General features: G+C 37.5%; 3 protein-coding genes across 4 annotated transcripts in view; 1 reads left to right on the top strand and 2 right to left on the bottom strand.

Annotated features, from left to right (window-relative positions):
- Nucleotides 1-439: 439 nt before the first annotated feature.
- Nucleotides 440-6906, bottom strand: bnip1a (BCL2 interacting protein 1a). Its single transcript, XM_084041116.1, has 6 exons — nucleotides 6814-6906; nucleotides 5530-5622; nucleotides 4672-4763; nucleotides 4452-4556; nucleotides 2646-2764; nucleotides 440-1556 (listed from the first exon to the last, which is right to left on the bottom strand). The coding sequence occupies exons 1-6, from the start codon at nucleotides 6892-6894 to the stop codon at nucleotides 1360-1362; spliced, it is 687 nt and encodes a 228-aa protein (XP_083897242.1). The 5' UTR covers nucleotides 6895-6906; the 3' UTR covers nucleotides 440-1359.
- Nucleotides 6907-7371: 465 nt separating this feature from the next.
- atp6v0e1 (ATPase H+ transporting V0 subunit e1) lies at nucleotides 7372-10164 on the bottom strand. Of its 2 annotated transcripts, XM_084085921.1 has the most exons (4): nucleotides 9927-10164; nucleotides 8872-8919; nucleotides 7885-7992; nucleotides 7372-7730 (listed from the first exon to the last, which is right to left on the bottom strand). In XM_084085921.1, the coding sequence occupies exons 1-3, from the start codon at nucleotides 10028-10030 to the stop codon at nucleotides 7899-7901; spliced, it is 246 nt and encodes an 81-aa protein (XP_083942047.1). In that variant the 5' UTR covers nucleotides 10031-10164; the 3' UTR covers nucleotides 7372-7730; nucleotides 7885-7898. The 2 variants fall into 2 exon arrangements, with proteins under 2 accessions (XP_083942047.1, XP_083942046.1); XM_084085920.1 differs by having other exon boundaries at nucleotides 7372-7992.
- Nucleotides 10165-11503: 1339 nt separating this feature from the next.
- The window catches only part of LOC311033934 (glycogen phosphorylase, brain form-like), a gene marked incomplete at both ends in the record, with an annotated part of 18160 nt that continues 17778 nt past the window's right edge, over nucleotides 11504-11885 (top strand). Inside the window, one exon of the mRNA XM_084041669.1 lies at nucleotides 11504-11710. Within this exon, the coding sequence (XP_083897795.1) occupies nucleotides 11504-11710 (207 nt within the window). The remainder of the gene's footprint in view (nucleotides 11711-11885) is intronic.

Here is an 11885-nt window from a genome sequence, read left to right as displayed (position 1 = left end):
TGATCTACAACCTCACAGCGCATTGTGAGCTTATAGATCTGTTATTTTCACAACGTGACACCATCATACGACGAAGTATAAAATAGGGCTTAAGTAGTTTACTCAAGAGTATACAAATCTGGGTCCAGTTTTCACTGTGCTCCATACTAACTCCTACACTGAAAAAAAGTCATTTTATTGTTATTGTGGGCTGTGCTTCCTGTCGTTTTTGTCATTATTTGTTGCTCATTTCAGATGCGACTGTCTTGGCATAAAGAGATTGCATTGAATAAATATGTTGTCTTGTTTTCAATTGATGAATCATTTTTACAGATTGGAGCAACCTTGTCTTGTATCATTATTATTGGTATAACTATGAATACGACAAAATAACAAACTAATGTCTGAATAACTCCTGGAAGACAAGGGTGATCAAACCTGGCCTTTAATCAAGATCTTAGATTATTACAGTACAATATAGTATTATAATTCACTTACTCCAATGTAAATAATAATAATATGTATAATTTATGGGAAAAGAAGTTACACAATAAGCCTAGCATGGAATTTACATCCAGTCCAAACATGATATCAGATGACAAAGTATCAAGTATACAAAGTTGTAATGGTTAAGAAAAGTCCTTAATATTGGATGTATGTTTTATGCATGTACTGTATTATGTGAACTTGGTATAACAAGAACACAGAGAGGGTCCCAAGCAGGTATCAGAATAGTGATACCAGTGCTTCTATGATGGTTTGCACTCATTTCAGTTAGGATCATTTCTCTCATGAAGCTCTTGATTCAAGCACACTCAGTGACGGAATGTGTATTTTTAACCTTTAAAGTATACATATTCAAAACTAAACTAAAATTACAGTGGCATTAAAACTTTAAACAACATCTCTGATGTCTCTTCAAAAAGGAAGAAAAAGAAAAGAGTTGGGTTTGGATTAGAAAAATTAAAAGAGTGGAATATATTAAAATAATTTAATGTAATGCACAGCACTACTAACACTTTAATGTAAGGTACCACCTCATACACAACTGTTTCAACAATCGAAAAATAAATTACCATCTTCTCCTGGAGAAAGTTAGGATCAAAAACGGAATTACAGTTAGTAAGTGACTGTGCAGGCATAATCTACTCCATTTACAGGCTTTATCTTACCCCCCCCTTGAGCCACGCTTTAGTCTGACGAACTGTTAACATTCCACACAACAGACTTTATGCGTCATCCGTAAAGCATAACATCTGCTGTGATGACGAGCTGTGTTTAAATAACCTGTGGTGACTCTGAGCAGGTGAGGTAGGCTACCGTGTACAGTATATTTACATAATTGTTTTATGTAGGGCTTCCAGTGGAGAGTACCTGCTCTTACAGGAATGGGAAGAGTCTCTTCTTCAGGATGTAGAGGACCGTGGCGAGGAACAGAGCCAGTGCCAGGAAGATTAACAGTTTATCGGTGAGCTCCCGGCGGTTGTACTTGGTGATGAGCTTCCTGCCCAGCTGAATGGTCCCGGTCATGGCCCTGAACTCCTCGTTGGTCTCCTGAACCGTCCTCGACGAGGTCGCTTTAAACACCAACAATGAAAGAAAACAAACACTGGTCAGCTGAGCACACTGTCAATGGATCGCAATCACAATACTGATTAATGTTATAGGGTCTTGCTTGTATGTTCTGTGTAGAATCAATTTGCATCGCAGTGGGAAAAAAAATGTTGTTTTAACTGAGAAAATGATTTAACCTTTTCAAACTCAGCCATTTCTTTTTTAACAAAGAAAATAAATCAAAAGATATAAAAGGCTCTGTTCAGTTAGGTTGTTTATATTTGATATGTACAGTATATTTGTATTTGTAGATTTTTCTGGAATAAAAACTAAATCAAACCAGTTGCAATATTTAGCAGAAATATCACACAATCTTTGTGTGAATGTCTTTTACTTTTGTCATCCACATGAATAAGTCAGTAATGTTCAAGCAAGGGCAACCATCATTAATAATAATAGCATCCCTATTCTGGACATGTGATAATAGGTGAACGTTTGGCTGAAATAGGCGAACGTTTGGCTAAAATAGGCGAACATTCATCGAAAATAGCAGATCTACAAGCTCACAATGAGTCACGTTGCAGTCCGTTGTGAGCTTGTAGATCGGCTATTTTTCATCAATCGTCTGTGGCCCGATACATATTTAAACTGGGGGTCAATGAAATTAAATAGGTTGAGAATCACTAGGCTAACCTAGTGTTAGGCCTGTCACAATTATTACTTAATCACCTAATCGCCATTATTTGAGATAATCGCAATTATTTTGCATAATCGTCATAATAATTTCCATGTTGAGAAAGGTACATTTTGAAACATTTAAAAAAATAGTGGAAATAGCAGTTCTACAAGCTCACAACGCGTTGCGATATGAGCTTGTAGAATGGCTATTTTCACTATTTTATAACACATTTTTAGTATAAACTATTGAACGTGGCATATTTTGGCAATAATTATTTATTTTGATTATTGGTATCGCTCATTTCTTTGTGTATTTAAGTTCTTGTCATATCTGCCCCATGCAAGGCCTAAAAGCCACACAATTAAATGGTTAATCGCAATTATTTGTATGACAATTAATCGTCAAGTAAATTTCATGATCGTGACAGCCCTACCTAGTGTGGTCATGGTCTCTTCACTCTGTGTCACCTGCTGTGACATCATACGACTGATGCTCATCAGGCTCTCCGTGATGTCACTGGACGTCTGGGCCATGTTCTCTTTGGTCAACTTCCTGATCACAAACAAACAGGGACATTAACCCATTAAGACCGGGAACGCATCTGTGTCATTTTAAGATTTCTTTGGCTATTCAAAAATAGCAGATGTACAAGCTCATAGCTATGAGCTTGTAGATCTGCTAATTTTAAAAATGTTTGTAAATCTTAAGCGAACATTTTTAACTCAAATCTTTGCTTCTGAGGGTCCCTGGAACTAAATATGTAAGCGTGTAATTTTAAATTACACGCTTTCCCGGTTTTAATGGCCGGGTGTACAGGCAAATACATTGATTGAAGATTCAAAGATCCAGGATTCAAAGATTGCATTTGTCACCTGCTCATATGTGTACATGTACAGTGAAATGTTGGTGATATAGTACCATAATGGAAACAAGTCCCCAGGTCGTTTTTGTGTTATCTTTGTAGCTCAAATGTCTGACTGTACCCTGTGATGTTTACATTCCTGTCTAATAAAGCATTCAATCAATCAATCAATAAAAACTCTGCCAAACAATGTCCAACATATATAATACAAGGAATACTACAAGTACGGTTAAAGCTGCTATCTGAAACTTATTTTTAAGGACATGTTGATGTCAGTGTTAACATCAACATGTGTACAGACATACACATGATTAAATGCATCCAAATAGTGCATCAAATCCAGTGTTGGGAAGTAACTAAAGTAATATGTAACTTAAAGTAATATTATTACCTTTTCCCAGTAACTAGTAAAGTAACTAATTACTTATAATGGTAGACTGGTTGGGATCGAGTTGCTATGCAGGCTGCTTGCTGATCCGGTCTAGAGCGGATACGGAAACGTTGAAATAGCTCTCAAAGTCACTCTTTTAGCACGTAAACGGACGCAAACAAAGTTGATTCAGACAATATAGAACATCACCAAACCCAGTACTGTTTTTTTTTAATAAAAATGTTAACTTCCTGTTGATTTTGCTATTTTTATTTAGAAGAAAACACGGACTGGATCTGCGGATCCGGATCCAGTTCTTCAAATAGTAAAATAAACAGGAAGTTGACATTTTTATAAAAAGTACTGGGTTTGGTGATGCTCTGAATCAGCTTTGTTTGTGTTTGTTTATGTGCTAAAAGAGTGACTTTGAGATCTGTTTCACCGTACAATGTAAGTCAATGAGGAGCATATTTTGAATTATCAATTTCTAATCAATGGAGCAATTATTTTTGATTTGTTGTCCACCTTTGGAGTTACACCATGGCAAGGTAAATACACAACCCAAACCTCTACCAAAGTGGTCTTGCCCTTTAAATATATTTAAAATACTTGTTTCCATTGAGGTCCTTAGTATTCAATTCATAGTCGTCAAATGGTTTTCATTTAGTCTGTAAGTTATGAATTCATACACGGTAAAAGTCTTTGTGTTAATATAATTCAAATGAGTGTACAATGAGGATTTTACAATGTAGGCTGCAGAAAAGAGAAAAAAAACAACTACTAATGTTGAAAATGCAAAGTCAGACTTTTGGGGAGAAAGGATGCAATTACTGGGGGCGAGAAAAAAAAAGTAACTAAAGTAATAAGTAACTAAGTACTTTTGGCAGGGAGTAATAAGTAAAGTAACTACATTACTTTTTAAACAAGTAATATGTAATAAGTAATATATTACTATGTTTAAGTAACTATCCCAACACTGATCAAATCTGACCAGCCTGATAAGATACCTTTGTCTCAAAGCACTGTCATCTCCACTGAGGAGAGCTTCTTTTTCCAGGTGGTCGATGGCCAGTTTGCTTGCCAGGTTGGCTCTCCTCCAAGCCGTTTGGTTACTGCAAGAACATTAAAATCCAATATTTCAAGAGGAAATATTACATTGTTTATACACACACATACTTATATTTCTACGGCAGTTCCCCGCTATTTCAGAGTAAATTATATTATCACCTGAGCATCTGTTTCCTGTGTCCCTCTACTTGAACGAGCAGAGCCTGTTTGTCCGACTCTTTATCCTGCTCCATTCCCATTTGTTCCAAATCCTGTGAGAGAAAGGTATGCAAGTTACAACACAGTTGTTTATTGTGTATTTGGAGCCCCATTATCTACTATCTTAGCAGAAGCTACTCTTCCTGGGGTCCACACAGAAATGAATTACATTACATGAAAACATATTGCATGACAGTATAAGAGAACAGTTAAAAACTTAAAATACAACCAAATGTAAAAATAAATAAAAACTCTGTCTCAATTATATGGTGTGGTAAATCATTACAACATTAATGATACCTCAACAACCATAGTTACAATTTCAGGTTTACAACTATACAGATATACTCTACACAGACCAAGACACCCAAGAAACACTAAACAATGTGCAGTATGTGTTAGCTGTAATCAAAAAGCTGAAAGCACCGCCAGCAACGTTTCATGTCCTACCCGGGATTTGAACCCGGCTCTTCCGCATGGGAGACCAAGCTTCTACCACTCTTCCAAGATGGAATTGTCACTTAATGCCACTAGGGCTGAAGCATGAGCTTCAGGCAATACTACTGCCTGACGCCAACCAGTAGGCATCCTACCTCACACCAGGGTCTAAATGTCTCAATGTAAGAGTAGGGAGACCACCTCTTACCTCTGCAGATGTACTAGTTATAGTATTAACATACTCTACCATACAGATTGGTAACTGTATGGTAGATGTTTTCATTAAAACACGTTCTGGATTGCACCCTTTAAGGTCAGTGCTACTGTGTGCTATCGGGGGTTGTTTGCAAGTTGTTTGAGATTCCCTGGTTCTGCGTTTACCTGGATCCGCAATCTGACGTAATGGAATTTCTCCTTCACTTGAGAGTTGAATTCTGTCAGCTTGTCTTGAGGTCCTGTGCATTCATGCACATCCTGGTTAAGACATTTAGAGCAAAGATGGATGAGACACTCTTACAATCACTTATTATTCACATTAGTGTCAGCAAGTTAATTCATACTCATTGAAACAAGTCACAGCATGCCATCATCCCATGCTGAAATAAAGACTTGTTTATCAGTTAAGCCCTATTCAAAATGCGTCAATTATTTATTTACAACGCAAGACTTGCTAGAGTCGCTATCTGCGTCTTTCGAAAGGTTTCGCCTATGACATGCCCAAATAACAGGGATGCAAGGGTTAAAGTTAAGTGGTTAACTGGAAATTGTATTTTATTATACTGTATACACACACACACACACACACACACACACACACACACACACACACACACACACACACACACACACACACACACACACACACACACACACACACACACGTATATCCATGAGTACAAGATATCTTATTAAAGGGAGTCTCCAAGATACCAGCAATTCAACATAAAAACAAACATTAAAAGCAACAATGCACTGTCTAGTGCATAAAACACTAGACAGCAGTAGAAACTCAGGTAATTCTCTCCTTTTTATTTATTGTGGAGCCTACTGTTATATGTTCACACATGGATGATGCTACATTGGTGGTTGTGAAATTCCATAATTATGGTCTTATATTGTCTAATCATTGGATACTCCATTAGGCTACTGTTCATTTTATATTTTTTTTTCTATAAGAAACAAATCTTAGACTTAGACTCTGTGAATATGTATTTGCATTATGTATGTTCACGTGTAGCCTATGTTTTTCTTCTTGCAAATATAAAACTCAAATAAAGTGTTGATCATAAAAAAATAAGCTGGCTCAGGAAGTATTAACTGCATTTTCCAACATACCGTTCACTATATTTGTAAAATATAACTAAACGACATCAGCTCATGGCTGCAGAAATAAACATTTAGTTCTCCACTTTCAACGTTGCGTGCCTATTTCAGTCATGCCATTAATAGGCGAAATTTGAAGAAATGTGAAAAGTATCTGATCTACAAGCTCACAAGGCGTCGCATGGAGACGCGTTGTGAGCTTGTAGATCTGCTATGTTGCAGATGACAGAAGAGCCGGCACAAACCACCACAATGTCATTCTATGAACCAATGAATGACACGTTAACAGTCTGGCCTCAAATACATTATCACTAATAGTTTATATGAATTCACCATACATACCTGAATGAGAGCCTTGATTTCTAAGTCAAATTTGAGTATTTCTTGTTCACATATTCGGACGTGGACATCAGAAGACGCCATGTTTACTGTCTGGTCGCTACGGCAAGCCGGAAGCTCACCGTTTCGCCTTTCTGCTGTCACTTGGTGTGGAGTTTGTAACAGGGCAGGGATCATGCAATATATTAGAATCAGTCGAATTTGGTTCATAACGGCTTGAAATGCTACAAATATATTCTTGTATACTGAAGCATTTGTATGTTAATGCACCGCCTTGTACCTTGACCTGGCATCCTACAGTGTGTACAGTCAATGTACAGATTACAGATTTTTTTATATTCTACTGTTAGATTGAAGATAGGGTCTTGGTCTACCTATGATCCTAGATTACTATTTATATGCATTTGATGTATTACCTCGTGTTTACATTGCTTACTGTAAATCACTCTGGATTACGACTGCTAAATGCCTAAAGTGTAAATTAAACAAGCTAAAAGAAAATGAAAAAATTAAATCCTTGCATTGGTGCATAAATAGTGACACATCAATGTCTGTGAGCCATTTTGAACTTTACTTATTTATTTATTTTTCAGTTAAGAAATGTAGTACATCCATTGGAAATACAGATAGGGGAAGAAAAACTTTCAAAAACAACACATATAATTACATTTTTGCAGCAATGTTCAAACAGTCATTAAACATACATATACATACATAAGTTATAATACACAATACAAGAAAAGGGCTCTGTCTGTTTAATTTGAGTAAAGCACATTAAATAATCTCTCTCAGATTGACTTTGGGAAACAAGTTTGTACAAGGCACCATGGTGGACATCTCTGCACAGCTTCATGTGTGCCTGATTTTAAGGCAGGTTTGTAGAGTGAATATGAAGAATGGTCCATTCAGCGTGTCGTCCCCTGCAGGAAGTTTATAGAAGGAATACTACAGTTGGTCACAACAACTTAAGAGGCACAACCATCAAACAAAAAAGATGCAGGCTACACCAACTACACCTTCAGTGTGTTGTTTGGATAAGAGAGAGAAAAAAAAAGATCAATGGAGATTGTGTACCCGTTGGGTCAGGATTAAGGCCAGTGGTAGTTCAGGTACCAGATGGTTTCGTTGCTCAAAGCCGGTCCAAACAACGGATTCAGCTGGGCCAGAATAGCTAAGAGCCAGCTAAAATACAGAACATATATTAATAAAAAACACCAAAGTTGGAAACGGCAAACACACACACACACACACACACACACACACACATTTTCACATTGTTCCATGATAGTTGAGACTAGTTGCCTGTCCTTTACCGCCATCTATTGTTCATCCGAGTTGCAACATGACACTGTTTGCAATGCTCAGTAACCTAACCTAATGACACTGAATTAACCATGAGACAGAATGAATAGCAAGAGCAATGCTCCATTATTCTTGAGAAACAGCTATAAACTAATAGTCTTTCTTCAACGGTGTCAAAAGCACTTCCAAACCCACATAGACTCAATTTAATAGTTACAACAACACTATCTACATTGATTGCTATGAGAAAAGTTCAATGTTTGCAAAGAGCCACTGTTTATGGTCATTCTCTTTTAACATTAACCACTTAGACTGAGCTGTATAACTCGATGATCCATTCTAAGTTTGTAGAATAGTCTCAATCTGCTGTGTCATTCAAATTAATTAAAATTCAAATTAGACATTAAACTCTCAATTCTCTCACACACTTATCTCTATTATGCATTGGTGAACATGTCATTTAGTTCCACGGTAATGATTTATTATAATAATACTTTGGCAAACAAAAACTGATTTAACTTACAATATATTTTCAGTCATTCAAATCTTAACATTCAGAGATTGGCAGTCAAACAAACAATAACATGAATCAAAACGTTTACAAGTGAATGTATGACATTAAAACCAGTTATTGAACCGTCCCATAGTGGTATATTCATTATTTTAAAATGCACTCATGTAATAGTACAAGAATAGAATACATTAGATATGTTTTAGCTGAACATGGTGAGATGTTCCCACTAGGATGGACGCACTTACAACACATAGCAGCAGACTGCAGTTAACACCAGCATGGTGACTATCACTCTGCAGGGAGAAAGGAGAGAGACATGGTTACACCTCAACGTATGACTTTAATATGAGAACATTTGACCACTGCCCTGCTATATACGGACTTACAATGAATAGCTGAAACAACTAGCTCAAAACTATTTTCCCTATTTTTGAAATGTTTTGATATTAATTTTGGACAAGCTTTGCCAGTTACATGCCCAAAATAGCGACACCAGTTTCAAAGTGGTTAAGCTGTTTTTAGGTATCAGTTCATTATTTGAAATGAGCAATAAGCAGTGGTAATTAAGCAAAAGTATCAATACTGCAACGTAGAAATACTCTGTTACAAGTACAAATCCGGAATTTAAAATGGAAAGTAAAAGTACTCATGCAGAATGTCCCTTTTCAAGTTTTCAAATGTATACAAATCTCTTGAAAATAGCTGATCTACAAGCTCACAATGTGTCGCGATGCAAGTAAAGTACAAATACCTCAAAATTGTACTTAAGTACAGTACTTAAGTAAATGTACTGTAGTTACTTTACACCACTGAGCCATTCATGGCTCATTCATTTGTGACATGTGATCTTGTGATCTCTCTTCTTAGAGTGAGAAACAGTCAAACAAAAGGAGAAGTTCCATAATGAGGCACATTTTCCACATAGTATAACTACTATTAACTTAATCTAGGGCTGTTAATCCAAGGAGACTTCTTCCACAGTGTCGGCCAAAACAAATCAGCTCACAATGTCAAAAGTACAATAAAAAAAGCAACAAAACAAAGCTACAGTTGGGCCAAAGCTAAAGCCTTAGCATACTTTGGTTAAAGTGTCTTACTATAATGTAAAAGACCATCAGCTTTGCCACATTAAACTAATGTTTCCTGCATTTCACATGGTCGCAGAGGAAACCTATAGCAGAAACGCCACTTTCATCAACAAACATATATATTATAGCTCAACTAACGTTATCTTCAATGTTTTGCTGTTTGTTTCTGTCCAGATGCTAGCTAGTCAAGCTAAGCTACTGTATAAACTCACCCTCTGTTTGGTCCTTTAGGAATAAACCAGGGTATCACTCCTCCAACAATAGCCCAGATCAACGTCATTACAGAAATAGTAATAACAAAACCCTTCTCTGCCATGTTGTTTTCGATGGGTTGGGATATAAAAGTAAAGAATTAGATGTAAAGGTATAAACTTCAGAAGAAGTGAGGAAACTTTAGAAGTTTACAGCTGTGTACGTAGTGTTGAGAACTGGGGATCCAGGAACAGCCAGCAGCACACATCACATGACAATGAAACAGTGTCGCCAGATTCTGTGAGAGAAACAAGCAACTAGGTCTATGAAAACAAGCCCAAAAGAAGCAACTTTAACCTGTTAAAGTCTTCTTCTTAAGTGTTAAAAAGTGTTAAAAATACTGTTAAACCTATATATTGTATACGTAGGCTATTCAAAAATAGCCGATCTTCAAGCTCACAACGCGTCACGACGATACGAGGCGTTGTGAGCTTGTAGATCTGCTATTTTCAAAAAACTTGAGATAAAATGTTGAATATTTGGAAGATTTTTGAAGCTCCCCTGGCACAAATCATTTTCAGATGGGGGTTAGGGAATGAATATCCATTTTGGGGTCCATTGTCATATGAAAATATTTGAAAAAAACGCAACCCCCAACTACCAATATTTACAAGCAACTTTACAGAAAAAAGAAGTCCAAAGTCGCTTATAATAAGGCAGCGGACCTGGCAACCCTGGCTCCCATAGCCCAGAGTGTAGAAGAGAGAGTAACGATACGCTTTGATCTCGCCGCAAAGCGGGCTCCTATGGTTCCAAACATTGGAACTATCTCATTGAGATAGACAGAGCACTTCCGCACTCCATTCTTACAATGGGAGTCGACGCTAGTGTCAGAACTCTCTTTATGGCTCTGCCATAGCCTGGAGGGATGGTCCACGGTCGCGTTGTAATTGGCTAGTTGGCATCCGTCAAACTTTCTCTCAATTAACCGATTAATATCGACTGTTCCTTTACAGAATAAAAGTATTAGTACTAGCTGAACTAAGAACTCTAGTCCAGAGCTTACAGGCGCGCTGCCCTTCTCATAGACCGAAAATTCCACTACAGTGTGAGGTCTCCAACTTTAGTAAGTATTGTATTTTACTCCACTGCGCCCTCTACAGATCTGGTCAATGGTCATTTATATTGACCAGATCTGTAGATAGCGCAGTGGAGTAAATACAATAATCTGGTGGACATATTTTATTTTCTGCCCAAAAAGTGTATTATACAGAGAAGGTGGGGTCCTAAAATGCCCCCACCCTGGAGAATAGTCTTACAACAAGACAAAACAGCCTTTGTTTCGGTGAGTAGCGACATAATTTTGTTTATTTTTTACTAAAGTTGGAGACCTCACACGGTAGTGAAATGTTCGGTCTATGAGAATAGTAGCGCGTCTGGTAGAGAGTTAGAGAGAGAACTCGATAACGCTCTGGACCAGAGCTAAACGAAAAGGTGTTCCAAGCTAAGGGGCGGTCCCTGCACATCTTCATCTACACTGCAGTGTGTGTACAGTACACAGCAGTTCATGTGCATTTGATTCCAGGCAGTCTTCATCATGGCAGTGCCTCTGAGTGACCAGGTGGACAGAAAGGTCTCTGAGATCAAGAACAGCTTCAACAGACACCTCCACTTAACCCTGGTGAAGGACAGGAATGTGGCGACCCCCAGGGACTACTACCTGGCCCTGGCCCACACCGTTGGAGACCACCTGGCGGGAAGGTGGATCTGCACCCAGCAGTACTATTATGAGAAAGACCCCAAGGTAGGAGTTACACTGGTGGAAGAAGTGCTTATGTTAAGTAGAAGTACAGTAGCAATACAACCATGTAGAAATACTTTCTCTACATGTAACTTGAGAAAATGTACAAAAGTACTGGCATCAACATATACAGAATGGCCATTTAACAATCATATTGGATTGTAATTAGTAATGTATT

The sequence above is a fragment of the Gymnoscopelus microlampas genome, assembly GCF_963454915.1.
Source record: "Gymnoscopelus microlampas genome assembly, chromosome: 18".
Taxonomy (NCBI): Eukaryota; Metazoa; Chordata; class Actinopteri; order Myctophiformes; family Myctophidae; genus Gymnoscopelus; species Gymnoscopelus microlampas.
The sequence above is the reverse complement of the archived record's forward strand: the minus strand, read 5'-3'. Positions and strand labels throughout refer to the sequence as shown.